The 21,591-nt window shown below is 37.0% G+C and overlaps 2 protein-coding genes across 2 annotated transcripts in view; one reads left to right on the forward strand and one right to left on the reverse strand.

Annotated features, from left to right (window-relative positions):
* Positions 1 to 9,716: 9,716 nt before the first annotated feature.
* Positions 9,717 to 12,407, forward strand: Fabpl (FABP-like protein). The gene is made up of 3 exons (XM_003702465.3): positions 9,717 to 10,037; positions 11,746 to 11,847; positions 12,273 to 12,407. The coding sequence occupies exons 1-3, from the start codon at positions 9,795 to 9,797 to the stop codon at positions 12,327 to 12,329; spliced, it is 402 nt and encodes a 133-aa protein (XP_003702513.2). The 5' UTR covers positions 9,717 to 9,794; the 3' UTR covers positions 12,330 to 12,407.
* Positions 12,408 to 13,000: 593 nt separating this feature from the next.
* LOC100882509 (uncharacterized) overlaps positions 13,001 to 21,591 on the reverse strand; it is a 79,293-nt gene continuing 70,702 nt past the window's right edge. The window contains exons 9-10 of the mRNA XM_012283514.2: positions 18,515 to 18,861; positions 13,001 to 18,365 (exon numbers count right to left, since the gene is read on the reverse strand). Coding sequence (XP_012138904.2) covers positions 14,985 to 18,365; positions 18,515 to 18,861 — 3,728 coding nt within the window. The 3' untranslated portion in view covers positions 13,001 to 14,984. The remainder of the gene's footprint in view (positions 18,366 to 18,514; positions 18,862 to 21,591) is intronic.

The following is a 21,591-nucleotide window of genomic DNA, read 5'->3' on the forward strand; positions in this document are numbered from 1 at the left end:
GGTTTGAGAATTTGGGAATTTGAGAATTTGGGGGTTTGAGAATTTGGGGGTTTGGGAATTTGGGGGTCTGAGAATTTGGGGATTTTAAAGTTTAAGAGTTTTAACGTTTGGGGAATTGGTAATTTGGGGGTTTGAGAATTTGGGAATTTAAGAATTTGAGGGTTTGAGAATTTCGGGGGTTTGAAAATTTGGGGGTTTGAGAATTTGGGGGTTTGAGAATTTGGAGGTTTGAGAATTTGAGGGTTTCAGAATTTGGAGAATTCAGAATTTGGGGATGTGGAAATTTGAAGACGTGGGAATTGGGATATGTCAAAATTTCGAAATTTGGGAATTGGGGACTTGAAAATTTGGGCTCATGGAAATTTGGAAATTTGAGAATTTGGGGGCTTGGAAATTCAGAAATTTAATAATTTGAGAACGTGGAAATTGGAAGATGTGGAAATTTGGAAACTTGAAAAGACTGTGATTCGTTCATCACTGAATTAAAAGGATAATGCGGCTATAAATGGTTTATGTCTAGAATGTTATTACGATTTCGCAGTACCGACGTGTTACAAAAACGATTAAACACGATGCAAATATGTTCTAAGAATCGCGATTGTCCCGTGTCGTATTCCATAGTTACATAACCTATACATAACTACATAAACCACGAACGCTAACGTCTAACCAAAGAACTACAATTTTCCAAATTCAAACACTCCTACATTCACAAACCTCTCTATCCTACAATTCCTATATAAATTTCTACATCTCCACATGATTCTCCGAATCTTTCACTTTGAGTCGCCAACTCATGGGCTGCCAACAGTACGTTTGACTCATCGACAAATAAAAGCGATTATGCATTCTCTCCGTTTCGAGATCTGCATCCAGATACCTCGATTTGCATGTGATCTGCCTTGTAACATGACGAAAACAGGAAACTTGAGGACAGTGGCCTCCATTGCTTCACGGTATTTTTAAAAATTTTATTCGATAATTACTTTATTTGTCAAACTTCGTATTTTGAAGCATAATTCCTAGCAGTCACCCATTATGTAAACTCTGAAGAGATAAAAATAAGATTCTTTTTATTTTGCTCGTTAAATGTCTGTAAATTATATAATGTTATCGCATAGTTTTCTTGGATATGCACATAAACAGTGCAGTTTATGTTGACAAGAGTACACGTTACGGAGAAATCAGGGTTGCTCCAATGACCTCTAGATATCTACTTTTGGAAGTAGTCGTTATCTTTCTTAGTTAATGACAACTTTGATAGCGTTGAGGAAAAACAATTGATACTTCAATATTTCTGTGTGATTACTCTGTGGTCTGTGGAGAAAGAGTTACGATGTTTAAATAAATAAGGAGTCGAATTTAAGTTGGAATTGAAGATGTGGGAATTGGGATATGTGGAAATTTCGAAATTTGGGAATTGGGGACTTGAAAATTTAGAAATGTGGAAATTTGGGGATTTGAGAATTTGGGGGCTTGGAAATTCAGAGATTTAATAATTTGAGAACGTGGGAATTGGGAGATGTGGAAATTTCGAAATTTGGGAATTGGGGACTTGGAAATTTAGAGATGTAGAAATTTGGGCTTATGGAAATTTGGGGATTTGAGAATTCGGGAGCTTGGAAATTCAGAGATTTAATAATTTGAGAACGTGGGAATTGGGATATGTGGAAATTTCGAAATTTGGGAATTGGGGACTTGAAAATTTAGAAATGTGGAAATTTGGGGATTTGAGAATTTGGGGGTTTGGAAATTCAGAGATTTAATAATTTGAGAACGTGGGAATTGGGAGATGTGGAAATTTCGAAATTTGGGAATTGGGGACTTGAAAATTTAGAGATGTGGAAATTTGGGCTTATGGAAATTTGGGGATTTGAGAATTTGAGGGCTTGGAAATTCAGAGATTTAATAACTTGAGAACGTGGGAATTGGGATATGTGGAAATTTCAGTTTTCTCCTATGCTTAACAAAATCACCAACTTAGCTTCTGAAGAAGTGCTACAATTTTACAGCTTGTACTTGTCAAATATATATTCTTTATTAAAGTATTATCAGGACTTAATTTCAGTGGCGACTAAATACAATATAGTATTTATTAAAATTTTAGTTTCATTGACTTTTTCAATTAGTTCAGATATATTCTGGAATGATATCAAGGTGGTTACCGAAATTAAGATGTCTACCAGCAGTGAATGATTCAGTTAAATTTCAGGAAACCGTCACGCTGAAATATTGACAGAATTCTGCAAATAAGCTTCTTCCTGCAAAAGAAGATATCTGTGACAATGATTTTTGACGACCTGAACAAAAATTATGTCGTTCCCTATATTACCGATGAGGTGCAGTGTAGTGTACAAACTGCCCTGAGAACATAAATCACATTTTTGGACGTACAGAGTTCATTACAAACAGTAGAATATCAATATTAATACATATATTATAAATATATAGTGTATTAATTAAGAAAATCGCTGTAAAATGGGTTTTTTTAAAAATTGAACTAGTGGCGCCATCTCTTCAACAAACAGGGTGAACTACACGTATCTGGAGGAGGTCCTTCGTTAGTTCTATTTTTCGCCACCAGGCGGCGCTAAAATCGCTGCCCTCTGGTGGCGAAAAGTGGAACTAACGAAGCACCTGCTCCAGATACGTGTAGTTCACCCCGTTCGCCGGAGAGATGGCGCCACCAGTACTATTTTCGATTTGCGCGCGAAAATTTAAAAGTCCAAATCACCTACAGATACTATTACCACCAATTTTCAGTGTGCGAGACAAAATAATAAGAATCCAATATATTTAGACCGCTTTAGAATATTTTAGAAGCGTTAATATATCCGAAAAGTTAATTAATCGAAAAAATTTTGAAACTCTACATTAATTAGTTCACATCTTCTACCACTAGATGACAGCACATAACACAGGAACTCATAGGCTAATTAAAATTAACCTGAAAATGATTATAGACAAATAAATCTTACACTTCGATGTAGTTCGATTCATTTTATAATCAATTATGTTAATAAATCAACTATATCAATTAAATTCAATTAAGAAAGGTACACTTTGCGCCATCTAGTGGCACTGCGTGGGAACTAATGAAAAACCAGTTTCAAAACCGTGTAGTTCATCCTGTTTGCCGGAGAGATGGCGCCAACAGTTCAATTCTTAAAATAATTCTATTTATATTGATTTTAATGGTTAATTTACTATAATAAGCATTGCAAAATTAATTAGTCTTGCTGTTTGATGTTATTTCACTTATATTATAGAATATTGAAATATAAGATTCTACTTTATCAGTTGAAGTAAACTGAGAACGATGCAGCGCCATCGAATGATAGAAGATAGGAACTAATTAATGTAGAGTTTCAAAAGTTTTACAATTAATTAACTTTTCGGATATATTAACGCTTCTAAAATATTCTAAAGCGCTCTAAATACATTGGATTCTTATTATTTTGCCTCGCACACTGAAAATTGATAGTAATAGTATCTGCAAGTAATTTGGACTTTCAAATTTTCGCGCGCAAATCGAAAATAATACTGGTGGCGCCATCTCTTCAACAAACAGGGTGAACTACACGTATCCGGAGCAGGCGCTTCGTTAGTTCCACTTTTCGCCACCAGAGGGCAGCGATTTTAGCGCCACCTGGTGGCAAAAAATATAACTAATGAACCACCTGCTCCAGATACGTGTAGTTCACCCTGTTTGTTGAAGAGATGGCGCCACTTGTCAAAAAAAAAAAAAAAATCAATTTTCCTTGATTTTATTGGCTTAAAAACAAATTCTCTGATGTTATAACAATCTTTAAACAATATTTGAACATCCAAGAGCCATATTCTCCCAAAAAATGCATCGTTATCGCAAAAAGCGCGCGAATATTTAAATTTCAAAGTGCGCCTCTACTTTTGCTTCCAACATGCAAGATACTTTAGAATGTTCTATCATTTCTTTTATTCCCTTTCTGCATTTTAAATGTAAACTCAAGCTGAATGCAAACTAAATAATTTAGGAATGTACATTTCAATGGAGGAAGTCAATTATAGGTCCACATTAACATACACAAAAATTGTAAAATAAAATAACTTATATACTATTTTAAGAATGATAAAAATTGAAATTACTTGCTACTTATTTATTCGTTAAATTTAGTATAAATTTAAGTGTATTACAAGTACATTGTAAACTAATTGTACATTAGTTTCAGAGTAATCTACTTTAAGGATTAAGTCACTTATGTTTACAACACACATTCGCAACGTGAATCATTACGAATACTTCGATGAGATCGAACGATATCGTCAATCCGAACGATTAACAGATTGAAAAATAAGACACCTCTCGTTAAAAATAACAGAGATAAACTTTGACTCCAACATCCCTACACGAACCGAGTACAACCATCCTATAACGCATACACTGTAGCATAAATCCACCTCAGGATGCGGTTGATGATCGATCGTGTGATTTGCACCGATGAACAGAAGAAAGCACTTACAACAAGTTCAATTGGCCGTCGAGTACTGCGAAAGGTAGTAAGTGCATGCGTTTGTGTGTACACACGCCGACTGTGGCCTGTTCTTTAATGGGAATAAGCTCATTCATCCCATATGAAACGGAAGATCACGTGACCTCCGATCGTCTAGGCCTTTGATGTATGCTCATCACTGACAATTAGTTGTCAATTCAAGGCCGTGCTTGTGTCTACGAAACCCCGAGCCCTAAGTCTCGAGTGGCAATCATCCCTCGGCAAGAAATGCAAAAATCAACTCTGTTGGAACTCTATTATACTATTCGTCTGTTATGTATTATGATCTTTGATTTACTGGGGACGTAGAGAGTTAGGCACGTTATTTTATATTTTGAGCAATGTTACATTTAATAATGTTAAATTTTTAGGGTTGTTTGTGATAGACAATTTTGGTTATAAGGATATTCACTGTGTTACTATGGGGACATAAAACTAGGGACATTATTTTAATTTTATATTTTGAGGAATGTTACATTTAATAATGTTGAATTTTTAGGGTAGTTTGTGTTAGACAATTTTGGTTATAAGGATATTCACTCTGTTACTATGGGGACATGACACTAGGGACATTATTTTAATTTTATATTTTGAGGAATGTTAAATTTTTAGGGTAGTTTGTGTTAGACAATTTTGGTTAGAAGGATATTCACTCTGTTACTATGGGGACATGACACTAGGGACATTATTTGTAATTTTATATTTTGAGCGATGTTACATTTAATAATGTTAAATTTTTAGGATTGTTTGTGATAGACAATTTTAGTTATAAGTATATTCACTCTGTTACTATGGGGACGTGACACTAGGGACATTATTTGTAATTTTATATTTTGAGAAATGTTTAATACATTTTTAGTGCAGTTTGTGTTAGACAATTTTAGTTATAAGTATATTCAGTCTGTTATTATGGGGACGTCTAGTTGATTGTTTATAAATTTGTCTTTTCACATTTTGAACAATGTTAAACAATTCTTCATTGCAGTTTGTATTAAACAATTTTAATTGTAAATATATTATATCTGATACTATATGAACATTAAAGTAATCACTTATAAATTTGTATTTTACATTTTGAACAATGTTAAACAATTCTTCATTGCAGTTTGTGTTAAACAATTTTAATTGTAAATATATTATATCTGATACTATATGAACATTAAAGTAATCATTTCTAAATTTGTATTTTACATTTTGAACAATGTTAAACAATTCTTCATTGCAGTTTGTGTTAAACAATTTTAATTGTAAATATATTATATCTGATACTATATGAACATTAAAGTAATCATTTCTAAATTTGTATTTTACATTTTGAACAATGTTAAACAATTCTTCATTGCAGTTTGTGTTAAACAATTTTAATTATAAATATATTATATCTGATGCTATATGAACATTAAAGTAATCATTTCTAAATTTGTATTTTACATTTTGAACAATGTTAAACAATTCTTCATTGCAGTTTGTGTTAAACAATTTTTATTGTAAATATATTACATCTGATACTATATGAACATTAAAGTAATCATTTATAAATTTGTATTTTACATTTTGAACAATGTTAAACAATTTTTTATTGCAGTTTGTGTTAAACAATTTTTTATTGCAGTTTGTGTTAAACAATTTTAATCAGCCGGTAAAACAGACTCATTATATTGCTGAGTAACGTTAAAATTTTTATTGCAGTTTATATTAGATAAATTTGCAATAAAAATTGTTCACCAGATAATTTATCAGCATTTAACAAAATTGATTTATGGTTAAAAGCGCAGAATTTATCAGCGAGAATGTGCACGATTCAAGTGGCACCTCTAACTTATTATCGCGTATTTTTATTGATTGCAAATTGTACGGGCAAAGATTACTTCATAATTGAGCTCATTTGATCCGGCGGAAACCTTTGGTACATGTTTTTATACTGCAATACGCGACCTTGACGATCTTAATCATTTTAATCGTGGTTCTATTGAATTATCGTGGTGAACTTTGTTAAACATGATTTTATCTCTTATCGATAAGTGGAACCGTATGAAATTTCCGTCCACCTTTCGTGGCTTGTTAAAAATGTCGGAAGCTTTTATAATAACCTTTAGTGACGTTAAACAACATTTGCACATCTGTCGTGTACAGGTTCTTGAATAAAAGAATTTAAGCCTCGACAAAAATGGGAAGAGAAAAAATTATGTAGAAACGCAAGTTGCTATTATTATTATTTATTAAATTAATAAGATTAATATGATGGTTTATTTATAGAAGAAAGAATGGTTGCAAGAATATAATATGCAAATGGCTGGTCGAGTGCATTGAATGTATCTCCTCAGCAACCGAGAACATGGTTGACGATTAAGCGGCCGCGTTGACTTGAATTCATATACATACCAATACTCGCCTCTCCTACGCGCTTTATTAAAATCACAGACATCAGGTTATTGTGGGGAATAAACTAGCTGGAATAAACTCTACGTCGATTCGTACTCGCTTCTTTAGCGTTATTTTAAAACTTACTTTCTTTTTACTGCGGGACGATTAAATATTAACACTTTCAAGTTTTATGATTTTTTAATTTTTTAGGAGTCATGTTTCCAAATATCCAAATACTTAAATACCTCAATTCTTTGTCCCAAAAATAAAGATCTCGAATCCTTAGATCTCATAATCAAGAAATTACTAAATTCACACATTCACAAATATTTATATCCACAACTCTCTAAATCACTGACTCACTAAATCCTTGAATATCTAAATCCCACATCTCTATATTCCAGACTCCCTAAATCCTCGAATACCTAAATCCCCGACTCCGTAAATCCCGAATTTTTAAATCCCAGACTTCCTAAATCCCCGAATCCCTAAGACCCAAACTCCCTAAATCCTGAATTCCTAAATCCCCATCTCCCTAAATCTCGAATCTCTAAATCCCCATCTCCCAAAGTCCCCGACTCTCTAAATCCCCGACTTCCTAAATCCCCGTCTCCCTAAATCCTGAATCCCTAAATCCCCGAATCCCTAAATCCCCATCTCCCTAAATCCCCAAATCCCTAAATCCCCAAATCCCTAAATCCCCGAATCCCTAAATCCCCGAATCCCTAAATCCCCATCTCCCTAAATCCCCAAATCCCTAAATCCCCGAATCCCTAAATCCCCGAATCCCTAAATCCCCGAATCCCTAAATCCCCATCTCCCTAAGTCCCCGACTCTCTAACTCCCCATCTCCCTAAGTCCCCGACTCTCTAAATCCCCAAATCCCTAAATCCCCATCTCCCTAAATCCCCGTCTCCCTAAATCCTGAATCCCTAAATCTCCATCTCCCTAAGTCCCCGACTCCCTAAATCCCCGTCTCCCTAAATCCCCAATCCCTAAGTCCCCATCTCCCCAAATCACTAAATCCCCAAATTCCTATCTCTTCAAACTCCAACCCAAAATTCTCAAACCTCAAATTACACCAAAATTACCAGAACAAACTTACAAAACAAATGTTTACACGAACGAACGTTCAAATTTAGACTAAGTAAGTTAACCTTCTCGTCGAGTGATTATGTGAAATCAAGTCGGATGAATTAATAGATAGAAGATGACTATGAAAAGAGATTCGAGTTAGCGTTTGAAGAAAATTGAAGGAAAGGATGAAATAGCGACTTGCTTCCGTCTTACTTCGTTCCATAGACTTTAAATCATCAATCACAACTCGTTGGTCCAATTTGATAATGTGCATCGCTAATTGTCTAGTTAAAGTAGTTATTTGAATTAGAATTACGATTGATATATTGTGTAAGGGTGCGATTAGACCGACCACGTCAATTCTTCTCCTTACCCCGCTTACTAAGAATTCAAATATATTTCTCCTTCATCTTAGTATTCCGCTTCTTTTGAATTCTCTCATTTTTATTTGATATTTTTTATTTTTACGAGATTCAATTCGGTGAAAGTTCAGTGATTCAATTCGAGTACAATTTAATTCGACTTCGTACAATTTTACAGAGGTTAATTAAATTTGATTCAATTTTACTGTTTCGTGTTAGTCAATAAAGTTATAATAAAATTTGAAAAATGTATAAGTAGTTAAGCACGCAAAGACACCATTTTTGTGCAAGTTAATGGACAAGCAAATAACGTACATTGATACGTAATCAAAAAATCCATTATGTCAACAAGAAATGTACTTTCGAATTACAAGGTAAAACAGCTACAGGAGATTATTCATTTCTTCAAATTTGGATATCTGAGTACACAAACATGACTTTCGTATTTGTTGGAACATTATTCCACGGAAACGAGGACCTCGATTAAATTTCTAGAATCTAAAGTCCAGATAATCTGCTGATTGTGATCGAAAACCTAATCCATGAATCATGAAACTTCACTAAATATCAAATCTTTCCTTTCTAAACTTAAGTTACTCGTATAATTCTCTTTCAAAATCATTTTAGAGAAACTTTGTTCTTCGGTAGATGAAAAATATTGCTGAAATTAAAGTATTTATAAGAAAAAAGGGAAGAAACAATTTTCTGTATGGAGTAGGGCCACCATCTTGGCGCGCATGCGCAGTACGTACCATGCGCGCGCATCGTAAGATAAAGCAGTTCAAACTATTTAAACATTCAGAAAAGATGAAATTTTACATTAAATAAATGTACAAAGACGCATACGACAATTTACTTGTATATTTATTCAAAAATTGAGATTAATTCTAATTGAAAAATATAGTTTAAGCAACAATGAAGTTTAAATTGAAAACCAGAAGAAGAGCTCTATATTGACAATATACTTCCATGCATGTATCTATACTTTCCAACTAAATTTTACATTAATTTTTCACGTCAATTTAAACAATTTAAACAAAATTTACGGTATCTAATCGGCGTTTAAATCGAAACTAAAATTAGCCTATGTTTACTATTTTATCTAACCTAATCCTCGCGCAGGGGATATCTCCAGTTTAATTAACAAGATATTCGCCAAGTTTTGTCACGTACATGTAAAAAGATTCGCCAGTATTGATATAGGCAGTCCGTGCAGGTAACACAGACACTCGCAAGACGATGTTAGTGAAATGATAAAGCAAAACCGTGGCCGGTTGACGATAATCCGTTCGACACTTGTTCTGACCGATCGTAGATTGTTCGATGCGGGTGTGTGAACGCACACTTGCACACAAGTACCTCCGATGATCTTATAAAAGCGGCGACCAAGTCGGGGACCAGTAATTCGCCGTTAGCAACAGCTCCGTTTAACGTGTCGTTCGTGTAAACAACGTGCTCAAAGATGGTACAGATCGTAGGAAAATACCAACACGTCTCCAACGAGAATTTCGAGGAGTTCTTGAAATCCTCCGGTCATCCCGAGTTGGCTGGACCTCTGCTGATGTCCAAACCTATCGTGGAGATCACCAACAACGGCGATCAATGGACTATCGTCCTCACCTCCGACAACAAGTCTAGCACCTCCACCTTCAAACTGAACGAACCCTTCGAGGAGAAGCTGCCCTCTTACGATCGCAAATTCCAGGTTCGTTTAATTATTTACTTCTCAATTCTTCTTCTATAACTTGTTGAATAATCTTTGGGTATTTCTTACATTTTATTTCTTATTACAATTATATTGAGACTCATATTTTGTTCTTATTGCAAGAAAGACAATTTACTTAAGAAACGAGATTCGAATTTCGCGCCGTTTTGAATAACCAGGGCGCGTAATTCAAATGCATTCTCGTAGCTTCAAGAAAAAGGCGGGAAGTGATTTTTACATAAAAAGACTGATCTCTTCACGAAGTTATCTTTTAAAACAAGTAAATATCTCTTCTCTTTTCCATTTCTAATAAAAAATATCATGATCTTATTACTAACGCGATTAATCTCTTTGTACCAGAAAATAATCTCTTTCTAACAGAAGATCGTTATCCAAATAGATAAAGTTAATAACTATGTTATTCTTCTTCAAATAAAAATAGTATTAGTTCCTAAGTAATTGAAAGATTAAATAAAGCTAGAGATATGGATTTATCGTTGAAGACCAGTTGATATTTTTTAGATAGAGAATTAAAATATATTGTTCGCATTTATGGTTGTAGCTCGGTCATCGAACTCGAGAGGGGCTGATTATGGTGGTAGCTCGAAGGGCAATTGACATCGTTTTGCTTGTATACTATAATTTATAGCAGTGATGGGCAATTGTGTCCGTGAGGGGTGCACGGATGTGTAAGCGGCGCGCACTCATGGGCATTGATGAGCGATAGCCTGCGGGCACTGTATTTGTCTGGTTATTAGGAGTGGGCAGTATTCCTCACCCTCTTTCTCGCACATTCAATTGGTACATGAACGTTTTACTATAGGCTTTCTCTGCTTGAGAAATTATTTACAGCTTGGATCCCCAAGGGAATTTAGGAACAACCAGGGACAATTAGGAACAACTTAGGACAATTAGGGACAACTTGGTACTTTTGAAGAATTCAGGAAACGAAATTTAGATATGAAATTCAATTTTCGAATTTAGATCGAGGGAGAATTAGAGAACTAAGGAGAGTTTAAATCTTTGAAGAATTTAGCTGCGAAACTCAATTTTTTAATTTTGTTAATTTCTCAAGTTTAAATTTTGCAAATTGTCAAACACTCAATTTAAATTACTACATTTTCAAAATATTCCTAAATTTCTAAACTTCTGAAATGACAAGAGGTAAAATTCCACACTCCAGAATTAGCAGACTGACTTGGAATAATTATGCTAAATTGTGGCGTTAAGCGTTCGAGATAAATGAAATTCTGAAATTTGATCAGTTAATTTTTGGTAGATATCTTTGTACGAACAGAAATCGTTTTATTTCTTAGTAGATTTGCGATAAGATAGTCTGACAATATTTGGACTGGACACGTGGCGATAATCAATGGATTATTTTGTTTCAAGTTTTCGTTTGAAAATAACTTTTATCAAATTGATAAAATTATTTATATCAAGCTTCTAACGTAGAATTCAATATCAGATTAAATTAGAAAATTTGTAAATTATTTTATAAACTGCAAGATTTGACATAAAAATTGAACATATTTGTTAATCTTTATTTAAATATATTTATTAGTCTAACTAAATCTTAAACTATGTTAATTAAAATGGAATTGTTCATGAGGATTTTGAAATCTCGTGATGACACGAGTTATACCTTCAGTCGATAATCTTATTAACTGCAGAGTACTAACAGAAATTTAAATTTGCGAATTTGCAGAGCGTTGCTGTGATGGAAGGCAACACCTTCAAAGTAACAACGGAGGTCGGTGATGCTAAAATGTTCCGCGTCTACGAATTCACGGACACTGGAATGAAAGTTGTAAGTTAATTTAAAAATATTACAACAAATTTGTTGAGTCAAAAAACTAAATACAACCTAATTAAAATTAGAAAATTTGTCTGCAATAATTTAACATAAAAAAAAGACTTCTACCTTGCAAATTTTGTAACATTAACAAAGATTGACTTATTTTTTTATAAAATTAACTATTTCTCTGAACGTGTCAAGTTTCATTTAATTTTAATGCTAAAATAATTTTAATTTCCCTGCAAATGTCTGCAAAAATGTTAAAATCGAAACCCTTTGCTGCAAAATACAAAAGCAAACTAAAAGAAGATATAAAACTATTAAAAACAGCCCTATTAAATAAAAAATATTAACAAAATTGCAAAAATCAGATGAAAATTGCAACAAACTGTTACAATTTCTAAATGGCAATAAATTAATAATAATTTTATTTTCAGCACCTGTCCACAAACAAAAACGACCTCAAGGCAACACGTACATACAAGAGGCTTTAAACCATGAGGACAATTAGACAAAGAATTAACATTTTCATATTACGTTAATTAAAAATAAAAACTTTTTTACAACTTGAATGATCCTTTTAATCTTCCACGATAATTATTCGAAATAAAAGAAAAATCGGGTACAACGAACTGAGCCACCTTCGGTATTTAATATTAGTATTTATTTAAGAAGCTAATAACGCAACAGACGTATAATTCGATTATTAAATTTATACTCTCGAACCAATTCTTTTTCCCTGTCGGTTTTCTAAAATATATCAATTTTAAATAGTATAAAAAATGTAATCGATAAATTATTAAATATAAACGATAATGGACGCGCATACAGAACTAAGTACTTTTTTTTTGCATTTCCAAACAGAAGGCAATAAATTTTTGTTAATATGCACAAGTGTTAAAAAATGGAGAATAAAAGAATTATAGTGACTTTTTTTGGCAGTAGACTCTGTGATTCTGTCACAAATCGTTAAAAAGTTTGTTTTATTAAGTGTCGTTCAGTCGGCAGTAAAGATCGATGCAGAGTTTAAAAATCAGTCACATCGTTAGAAAAACTGGCAAATGGTCCTACAAGGGGGATACGTAAACTCCACCCACCATTTCCGGTCCCTTTCTTTCCGTAACTTCCGCCATCTTTCCGGTGACCTACACATACAAGTTGTCTCTTGGTTTCGTACTTGTTCGAACTTTATTTAATATAATATTGTATCACATTAACTCATAAAAGTGCTGTACATAGATGGATAGAGAATACATAAGAATGGTATCAATTAATGTCGAGCATCTTTTTAATATTCTCTCGCAGTATACTCAACTTCGGAATAGGAACAAACAAAAAAGAAAAAATAAATATATATGGTACTTATCGTCCGCATATGTGTAGATATGTGTATGTATTTATACAGGGTGCGTGTTACTTAAATTATTTGAATTGTTATGTACAGAAAATATTTAAAAGTGTCAGACACGTTTATTACTGAAACAGGGAAATTTTAGGATAACAGACTTGTTAAATGATTTTCAAATTTAAAAATTTCCAAGCTCAGAAATTTTTAAACTGCCAAATTCCCTAAATTTGAGGAAATTCATATGTAGCTTAAATTTCCCAAATTCCATGGATTTTCAAAGCCCCCAAATTTTACATAGATTCTGATTCCCCACACCCTCAAATTCCACAAGTCCTTTCTCATATTCATAAATCCCTAAATTATAACTAATGTTAATACACTTTTAACAATTTTCCATAACAAACAATTTACAAATAATTTAAATATCACACTTAGACCCTGTTCTCCATGTCTCTATACGCATGTGTCCCTGTGTGTGAACGTGTGTATGTAAGTTCTGCTCCATAAAACGTACGGCGATTAATCATTATCAAATATAATGCACATATAAAATTAAAAAGTATAAAAAGACCGTCCAGCTTCTTCGTGTGTTTTACGTTAATAATTAATATTAAGAAATCGACTCGCACGGTCAACGCATCTCTCTCTGGAACCTGAATTATTATCTTCTTCCTCTTCCTTCCTCTCCTTTTTTTTTTCATTTTATCTTCCCGTTGGACCTGTTTCTTTCTGCGTGTCTGTTGTTTTTACAGGCCAGTTACAGCACCACCTGGACATCTCCGACGAATCACGGAGACCACTTGGAAACGCGTCCAATTTATTTACAAAAACAATCTCGATATTTTTTTTTTCTCTCTCTCGTTATATGCTTGCATCCCCAATCAGATATATCTTTTCTTCCAGCGAGACACCCCATTTCTTTTTTCTTCCAGACGACCGAAGCAGTCAAAAGCGATAAAATATTTACAGGGTGTATCCTCTAAAATTAACCAACATTTTTCGAGCATTGGTCACTTAAGAAAGGTTCTGAACACTGGTTATTATGCATCTGGTTATAAATGTACTTGGCCTTGAGATGACTAATGTTTGATCAAATGAAATGTTAATATGAAAAATTATTTTATTATAATAAACGTAGTAATAATTGGTTCCTTTTCTGATATTTTGATTGAGTAATTTGATCGAAGTAAAATAATGTTCCATATCAACATTCTCAAGTTTTCAAACATCAAGAAATTTTCTCTTCCTCCAAATTCCTAAATTTAGAAGTTAAATTTCAAAGTTCCTCAAACTCTAAAATCGTATACGTAATCTTACTCCTATTTTCGCAGTCTTTGAAATAAAATAATTTTCCATGTTAACGATTCAAGGCCCAAAGCTCAAAAGACGGTTCAGAAGATTTCTGATCGCCGGAACGCTCGTAAAACGATGGTTAATCCTAGAGGATACACCCTGCATATTTTCTTTTTGTTTTTTAGATTATATTCTTTCTTACGCGCGCATTCTCTCCCTCTCTTTCACTCGTTCGCATCCTTTCGCTCTCTCTCACTCTCTCTCCCCGCCAATACAGATATAAACGGATTCGTTACTTTTAACTGGTACATATACACATTAATATATTATATTTCATAGTTTACGCTAATTATAGTAAAAACTTCTTCCGATTCGTTATATAATCCCTAATCAACTACTTCTTAGTGGATCCTCATGCTCCTACATCGCGAAATGAATGACGTTTTTTATCGGCGAGCAACACACGTACGATCAACATAAAAACTAAAGATCGAACGGAGCCCAGAACTCAATCGGAGATCATGATCAGCTGGTTATCATTGGGGGCGATTACAGGAGAGAGATCCTTCTTGGGCACGTCGTCGATGATCGTATTCATTTCTACTTTCTCGGACACACCGTTCTGAAGGACCTTTGCTTTCTCGGTGGGCGTCTTGGCGCCCGTGGACGTTTTACCGGACACTTTTGTCACCGAGGTCTTCTTGATCGGGGATGCTGCCGTGGTGGTTTTCGTTGTTGAGGACACGCGTTTCGCCGTGGTGGTGGTTGTGCTGTTGGACACGCGTGATTTAGTGACGGTGCTCGTGCGTGCCATGGAGATCTGTTTGTTGGCCGTTTCCTTCACCTGCTTGTCGATCATGGGAGCCTTCGACGTGGACATGCGAGTCGTCTTCGTCGTGCTGCCCGCGGACGGTGCTGTTTTAGGTCTGGCGCTACTTGAGGTGGTCGTTGTCGTCGTGCTGGATTTGGCAGTAGTGTTGGTTTTGGTGGTCGTGGTGGCGGTAGCGGGTCTCGGTTTGGACGTCGTCGTTCCCGTGGACGTTCGCGTGGTCGACGATTTGGTCAGCGTCGTCTTCGTCGCGGCTGGTGCCGCCTTGCTCGCAGGTTTGGCCGCGGCTGGTTTGCTCAGAGGTTTCACGTCGCCGTTGGCCGTAGCCTTTTTCTCCGTGGTGGTCGTTTTCGCAGTAGTCGGCGCGGTTTTTGGTTTCGCAGCTGCGCCGGTGCTTGTCCTGGTGGTCGCTTTTGGCGTGGAAGCCGGGGTGGTGGTTTTAGCAGCGGGCTTCGGAGTGGATGTTTTCAAAGTGGTGCTCGAAACTGTCGACTTCTTCGGGGCGTCTAGGTCCTTCGGACGAGTCGCCGTGGTTGTCGACTTCTTCGCTGTCGCGGTGGACATTCTTGTCGAGGAAATCGCAGCTTTCGATGGAGACGTTGGTGTAGATTTAGGTGTGGTCGTCTTTGAAGTTGCTGTTTTTGCGGGTTTCGTTGCGGTTTTGGATTTCGCTTTGCTCTGCATGGTAGTAGCGGCTGCTGCAACGACTACCGCGGTTGCAGCTGCTCCTGCAGCTGCCGCTGTCTCTGCGATTTTGTTTTCTGGAGCTTCCACTTTTGCAGGTTCTTCCACAGCTTCCACAGCTTGCACAGTTTCTACGGCTTCCACTGCCTTCTCTATTTCAGGCTCCTTCATCAACGAAGGAACTTCTTCAACCTCTTTCTTTTCCTCCACTTTACATTCCTCTTCCACGACTATTGGTTCTACAGGCTTCTCTGGCTCAATCTTCTCTTTCAATTCCTCTTCCTTCGGTACCTCCTGAACTTCCTGCGGTACAACGCAAGGTTCAACGACTTCTTCTGCTTTGGGTCGCAACTCGTTCTCCAACCCTGTGAATTCCTGCATGGATGCGGACAAGTTTAGAACAGCCTCTTTCGCTGGTTCAATTTCTTCCTCGGGTTTAACTTCTAGGATGTCTGCTTCCATGGGACCCTCTTCCTTTGGCTCGACTTCCTCGGGTTTCTGTTCGGCAGGTTGAACAGGTAGTTCTGGTTTCAGATCGAAAGGTTCAACAGGAACTTCAGGTTTCTGTTCGATGGGTTCAACAGGAACTTCAGGTTTCTGTTCAATGGGTTCAACAGGAACTTCTGGTTTCTGTTCGACGGGTTCAACAGGAGCTTCGGATTCCTGTTCGACGAATTCAATAGGAGCTTCGGGTTTCTGTTCGACAGACCGAATAGGACAAACAAGATCATCCATCTGCGGTGATTTCACCTCTTCGCGAGGAGAAATTGGTGGCGTTAACTCGGGCTCTACTGGACTCTTCGCGCAAACTTGTTGTTCCTCGGCAAAGTTCAGCAAGTTTCCTTCGGCTGGTTTCGCGTCAACCTCTGGCTTAACGTCCTGCTCCTCTTTTTCCTCTGGCTCTGTATCCACATGAAGCTGCTGCAAATTCTGGCTAGGTTCGTCCACATTGCCAGCTTCTGTAGAATATGGCTGATACAAGCAGCTAGGTTCAGAGAGTTTTTCAACAGGTGTCTGATAAGTGTCCTGAACTTGTGCTGACCTCATTTGACAAACATCATCTTCAATGGGAGATCGACAAACTTCGTTAGTTTCCATATCGAACGAACGGAAGCTGTAAGGTTCCTTTGGCGTGAATTCCGGAGCGTCCGCGTGTAGCAAGCACTGCGTTGGAGCATGTGCTTCGTCTGCGCTATCCACCGAAGCGAGAACCTCGCTATCTATCACGTCTGGAACCGGAGACAGCGACGAAGGTGTGTCTGTCTCTTTCGCAGAAGTTTCCTTCTGCAAATCGATTATTGGAAGAGCGGCGTCCTCGCTAGCCTCATCTATGGGCTTCGTTTCGTCTATGTCAGCACTGGAAGGAGACAGAGGTTGCTCGTTATCGACGGAAACAGGTTCCTTCTCCGACTCGAATTTCGCCGAGTAATTCTCTGTCAACGGAGAGTGATCGTCTTTCGGCGTTTCTTGCTGCTCCATTGGGGAAGACTCTGCTTGGAAGGTTAGGAAATCGCTGACTATCTGCGGCTTATCCGTGTGCTCGATGAAGGTGGCATCGCTCTCCTCTTGCTGCGAGGAAAGGTTCACGAGATCCACGGAATCTTCGGGGACCACTTCGCTCGGTGGGTGTTCGTCCTCGGAGGATTCAATGTTGTTAGTGGATTTAAACTGTGGCTCTGCAGTTTGAATCGTCGGTGGTTCTTCTTTCTCTACGGTGTCGTTCTTTTCATCCAGATCGGAGTTGCTCAGATCATGGACGGCGTTCAGGTCGACGTCCTTGTTGTCGAAAGCTGCTTCGAAGTCGCTAGGGGTAAAGGACATGGCCATGGGGTCCTTGGCAATGTCATAATCCCGCTCCGAGTTCGTGAACGACTCGTCCACCGTGGAGATACCTGTTCTGTGGAATTCTGTGGTCGTTAAGAAGCTGACGGACGTGTCGCCGTACTCCGCTTTCGTTGACGAGATCTCAGAATCGTCCAAGGTGTTGATGAAACTAGCTGCCTTCTGTCTGTCGTTCATGTAGTCCGCCAGGTCGCTATTTGGCTGCACGTGGTCCCCATTTTGGTATTCTTTATCCTCGTTCTCGACCTCCCTGGGTCGCTGGCATATCTCCTTCTCGAACTCGCTCTGACTGGGTACTTGTATGTCGTCCATCTGTGGGACTTGCTTGAAAGGCGAGCCAGAAACGGGGAAGTCCTCCAGATTCATCGTCGTCCCGGTAAACTGCGGCGATATAGGTATGAACTCAGCCGCGTCAGGGTTCAGTGGAAAATCCATTGTTTTCGACTTCTCGTGTTCTTCTACGGAATCCTCGTGTTCTTCGATTTCTTCCTCCTTCTCCTCTTCAAATTCCTTTGCTTTGTCCTCGGCGCTAATCTGAAAGATTTTTTATTAGAAACGTAACCTTCAGATATTTTTATACCGCAACGGGGTGGATAGAAATAATCCTCTAGATTATAATAGATTTATAAATTTCACAATTTCTTAATTTTTAAATATCCGAATTAATATATTTTTATAAATACCTCTGTGTTAATAAGCTCGTGCAAGTCTTCCTTCGGACTTTCGCATTTAACTTCTTCCTCCTCTGACTGGATTTTCGACTCGATCTCCTCTTCCACAGGAAGTTTCTCGATCTCCTCTTCTACAGGAAGTTTCTCTTCTTCGACCGGAAGTTTCGGACTCTCTGCTTCTTCCACAGAAAGTTTCTCGCTCTCTTGTTCCTCGTTCCTTGGTTCCTGCACCTCGTCAACGGGATCAGCGGAGTCTTTGTCCTTGTTAGGATCAACGCGATAGTAATTCCACTCGTCCTCGGAATCCTCGCTGTCCGCTACATTATCCGCTTCTTGAATCAGCGCATGCTGAAGAGGTTCTGCAAACAAATTCGTTCCATAAATATACAAAAATCGTTTTCAATTTTCTAATTGATCCTTGTATACTTATTCAAGAGTATAATTTCATGACCGAAACGTTTTTTGATTTTATAAAAAAATGTATCACGTTGAGTTAGATCAGTCTCATATTTTAAAAAAAGTTAAAAACTGTTCAAGTTAGAATAATTTTATAAATTATCATAATACAATTAACAAGTAATATGATTATTAATAAACATAATTATTTCATTCAGTCTAATATTTATTTAACTTCGGTTGCAACTCAGGGTTTGTTCCACAGTCATTTTTTAAAATTAAAGCACCGAATCCATTGATAAAATTAATTATCCAGTGAAGTATGCACAAATACGTAATTATTATCCACACTAGAATAAAATCACAAAACTGCAAAATCTAAACTTTGTTTAAAAAAAAATATATAAAAATCCTTGCTGAGACACTTGAGTCTTCTTTAAAGGCTGAAATTTTCAGATGCAATTGCAAGAAATACATCACAAAAACCATTGATAGAAAAGAAGCACCGTTGAAATCAATATCTGGTCCTATTTCTTACAGAGGCTGCAGAATCCTCGTAACGTGCCTGCAACCCCCAATGACGCAACCCTTCTCGAACCTCCCAAAATGCGGAGGTCAATCAACTCCATCGAAACCTCCGAAAATCACCCAAAAAAAAAGGACTCTCAAAAATACGAAAAAAAAACCGGCAAAATAGTAAAAGAATTTGCAGACAGCAATCGATTCCGTTGAGCCTTTCGATCACACACCACCTTTTTTCCGATCGTAGAAAAACGGTAGAAAACCGCGTCCGGCTATCGAGGCAAGACTGAAAACTCGTTTCTGTAGCGGGACACGGTTCCGTTTGCTGGTTCGGCTTTTACTCACACACGGACTTCTTTGCAGGAAACTCGTAGGATATGGCCCCAATGGCAGGAGCGATCACCGCCGACTAAGAGGAACTACGCCCGCCAAGAGATGCATTATCGATCTAGTCTAGAGGTCCCTGGAACACCCCCCTTCCTCGACGGCCCTGCCACCACCCACCTGTACCATGGCACTGTACCGTATAGCAACAGTCGCACCTCATCTCCGACAGGAACGCCGCTCCTGCGATTGGTCCTTGCTGCCTTTGCACCGAGGTGACTCACCCTGCTGATAGCAATTGACTTTGCCGGGGTGAGTCCTTACAAATTAATCTACCCTAAGATATGCACTTTTGGGAAAATTCGATGGTGGACTGTGGTTCATTCGTTTGAACGTACAGAATATTGCTTGCCATTGAATTATTGTGGATTTGCTAGTTTAAGTTTTGGAGCCTGGTGAGAAATTAATAAAAGTCTTTGTTGACCCTTGTGGACGTCTGAGATATGCACTTTTGGTCGCTGGGAAAATGTGGACTTTCTTCAAAGGGTACTTTGGTTGATTCGTTTGGACATACAGAATATTGCTTGCCATAGAATTATTGCGGATTTGCTAGTTTAAATTTTGGAGCCTGGTGAGTCAGAAATTAATACAAGTCTTTGTTGACCCTTGTGGACGTCTGAGATTTGCACTTTTGGTCGCTGGGAAAATGTGGACTTTCTTCAAAGGGTACTTTGGTTGATTTGTTTGGACATACAGAATATTGCTTGCCATTTAATTATTGTGGATTTGCTAGTTTAAGTTTTGGAGCCTGGTGAGAAATTAATAAAAGTCTTTGTTGACCCTTGCGGACGTCTGAGATATGCACTTTTGGTCGCTGGGAAAATGTGGACTTTCTTCAAAGGATACTTTGGTTCATTCGTTTGGACATATAATATACTGTTTGTCATATAATTATTGCAGAGTTGCTAGTCTCAGTTTTGGTACCTGGTGAGTCGTTAAAAATTAATACTACCCCTTGTTAACCCTTGTAGACCCTTGTAAGATTTGGACGTCAGAAAATGTGGACTTTCAGGTAGAGTATATTCTGGTTCAAAGAGGTCTGGTACTCATGGAATTAATATTGTGTACCATACGATAATTATTGCAGTCTGACCCTGCCAGACTGTGTTGGTACAGGTCGTTAGCAATTGATACGTCAAACCTTTGTTACTACCCTTCAGACATGTAAGATGTGAATACTGGGGCATTGAGGAAAGGTGTACATTCTTGAAACAAAATTTGGTTTACTTGTTTTAACAAAATTTTTAATACTGATAGAATTTGTCAAGGTTGAGACTGTGGCAGACAGTGACTTTGGTAATTCACAGGCTATTCTTATAAATTAATACATCTAATTTATTGCTACCCCTGACAGGAATCTAAGACATATAATAATCATAGCAAACCTATAATGCTAATAAATACCTACACAATTTTGTTCCTCTAAGAATTACAGAACTTACCACTTTCAACCCTTACATTATAATTTATTACTACCCATTACTGAATGTCTAGAAAATTACCAAATGCCTAAAAAATTATAGAATGCCCAAAAAATTACTGAATGTCCAAAAAATTACTGAATGCCTAAAAAATTATTGACTGCCTAAAAAATTATTGACTGCCTACAAAATTATTGACTGCCTAAAAAATTATTGACTATCTAAAAAATTATTGACTGCCTAAAAAATTATTGACTGCCTAAAAAATTATTGACTGCCTAAAAATTATTGACTGCCTAAAAAATTACTGAATGCCTAAAATATTATTGACTGCCTAAAAAATTACAGAACTAAAAAAAGGTTGAA

Source organism: Megachile rotundata, chromosome 16, assembly GCF_050947335.1.
Source record: "Megachile rotundata isolate GNS110a chromosome 16, iyMegRotu1, whole genome shotgun sequence".
In the NCBI taxonomy this organism is placed as follows: Eukaryota; Metazoa; Arthropoda; class Insecta; order Hymenoptera; family Megachilidae; genus Megachile; species Megachile rotundata.

Excerpts from the sequence above, each read along its gene's own strand:
- Fabpl (XM_003702465.3), top strand. The coding sequence starts at position 9,795 with ATGGTACAGATCGTAGGAAAATACCAACACGTCTCCAACGAGAATTTC. Across the intron at positions 10,038-11,745 it reads CTTACGATCGCAAATTCCAG|AGCGTTGCTGTGATGGAAGG; the intron begins GTTCGTTTAATT and ends GCGAATTTGCAG. Across the intron at positions 11,848-12,272 it reads CGGACACTGGAATGAAAGTT|CACCTGTCCACAAACAAAAA; the intron begins GTAAGTTAATTT and ends TTTTATTTTCAG.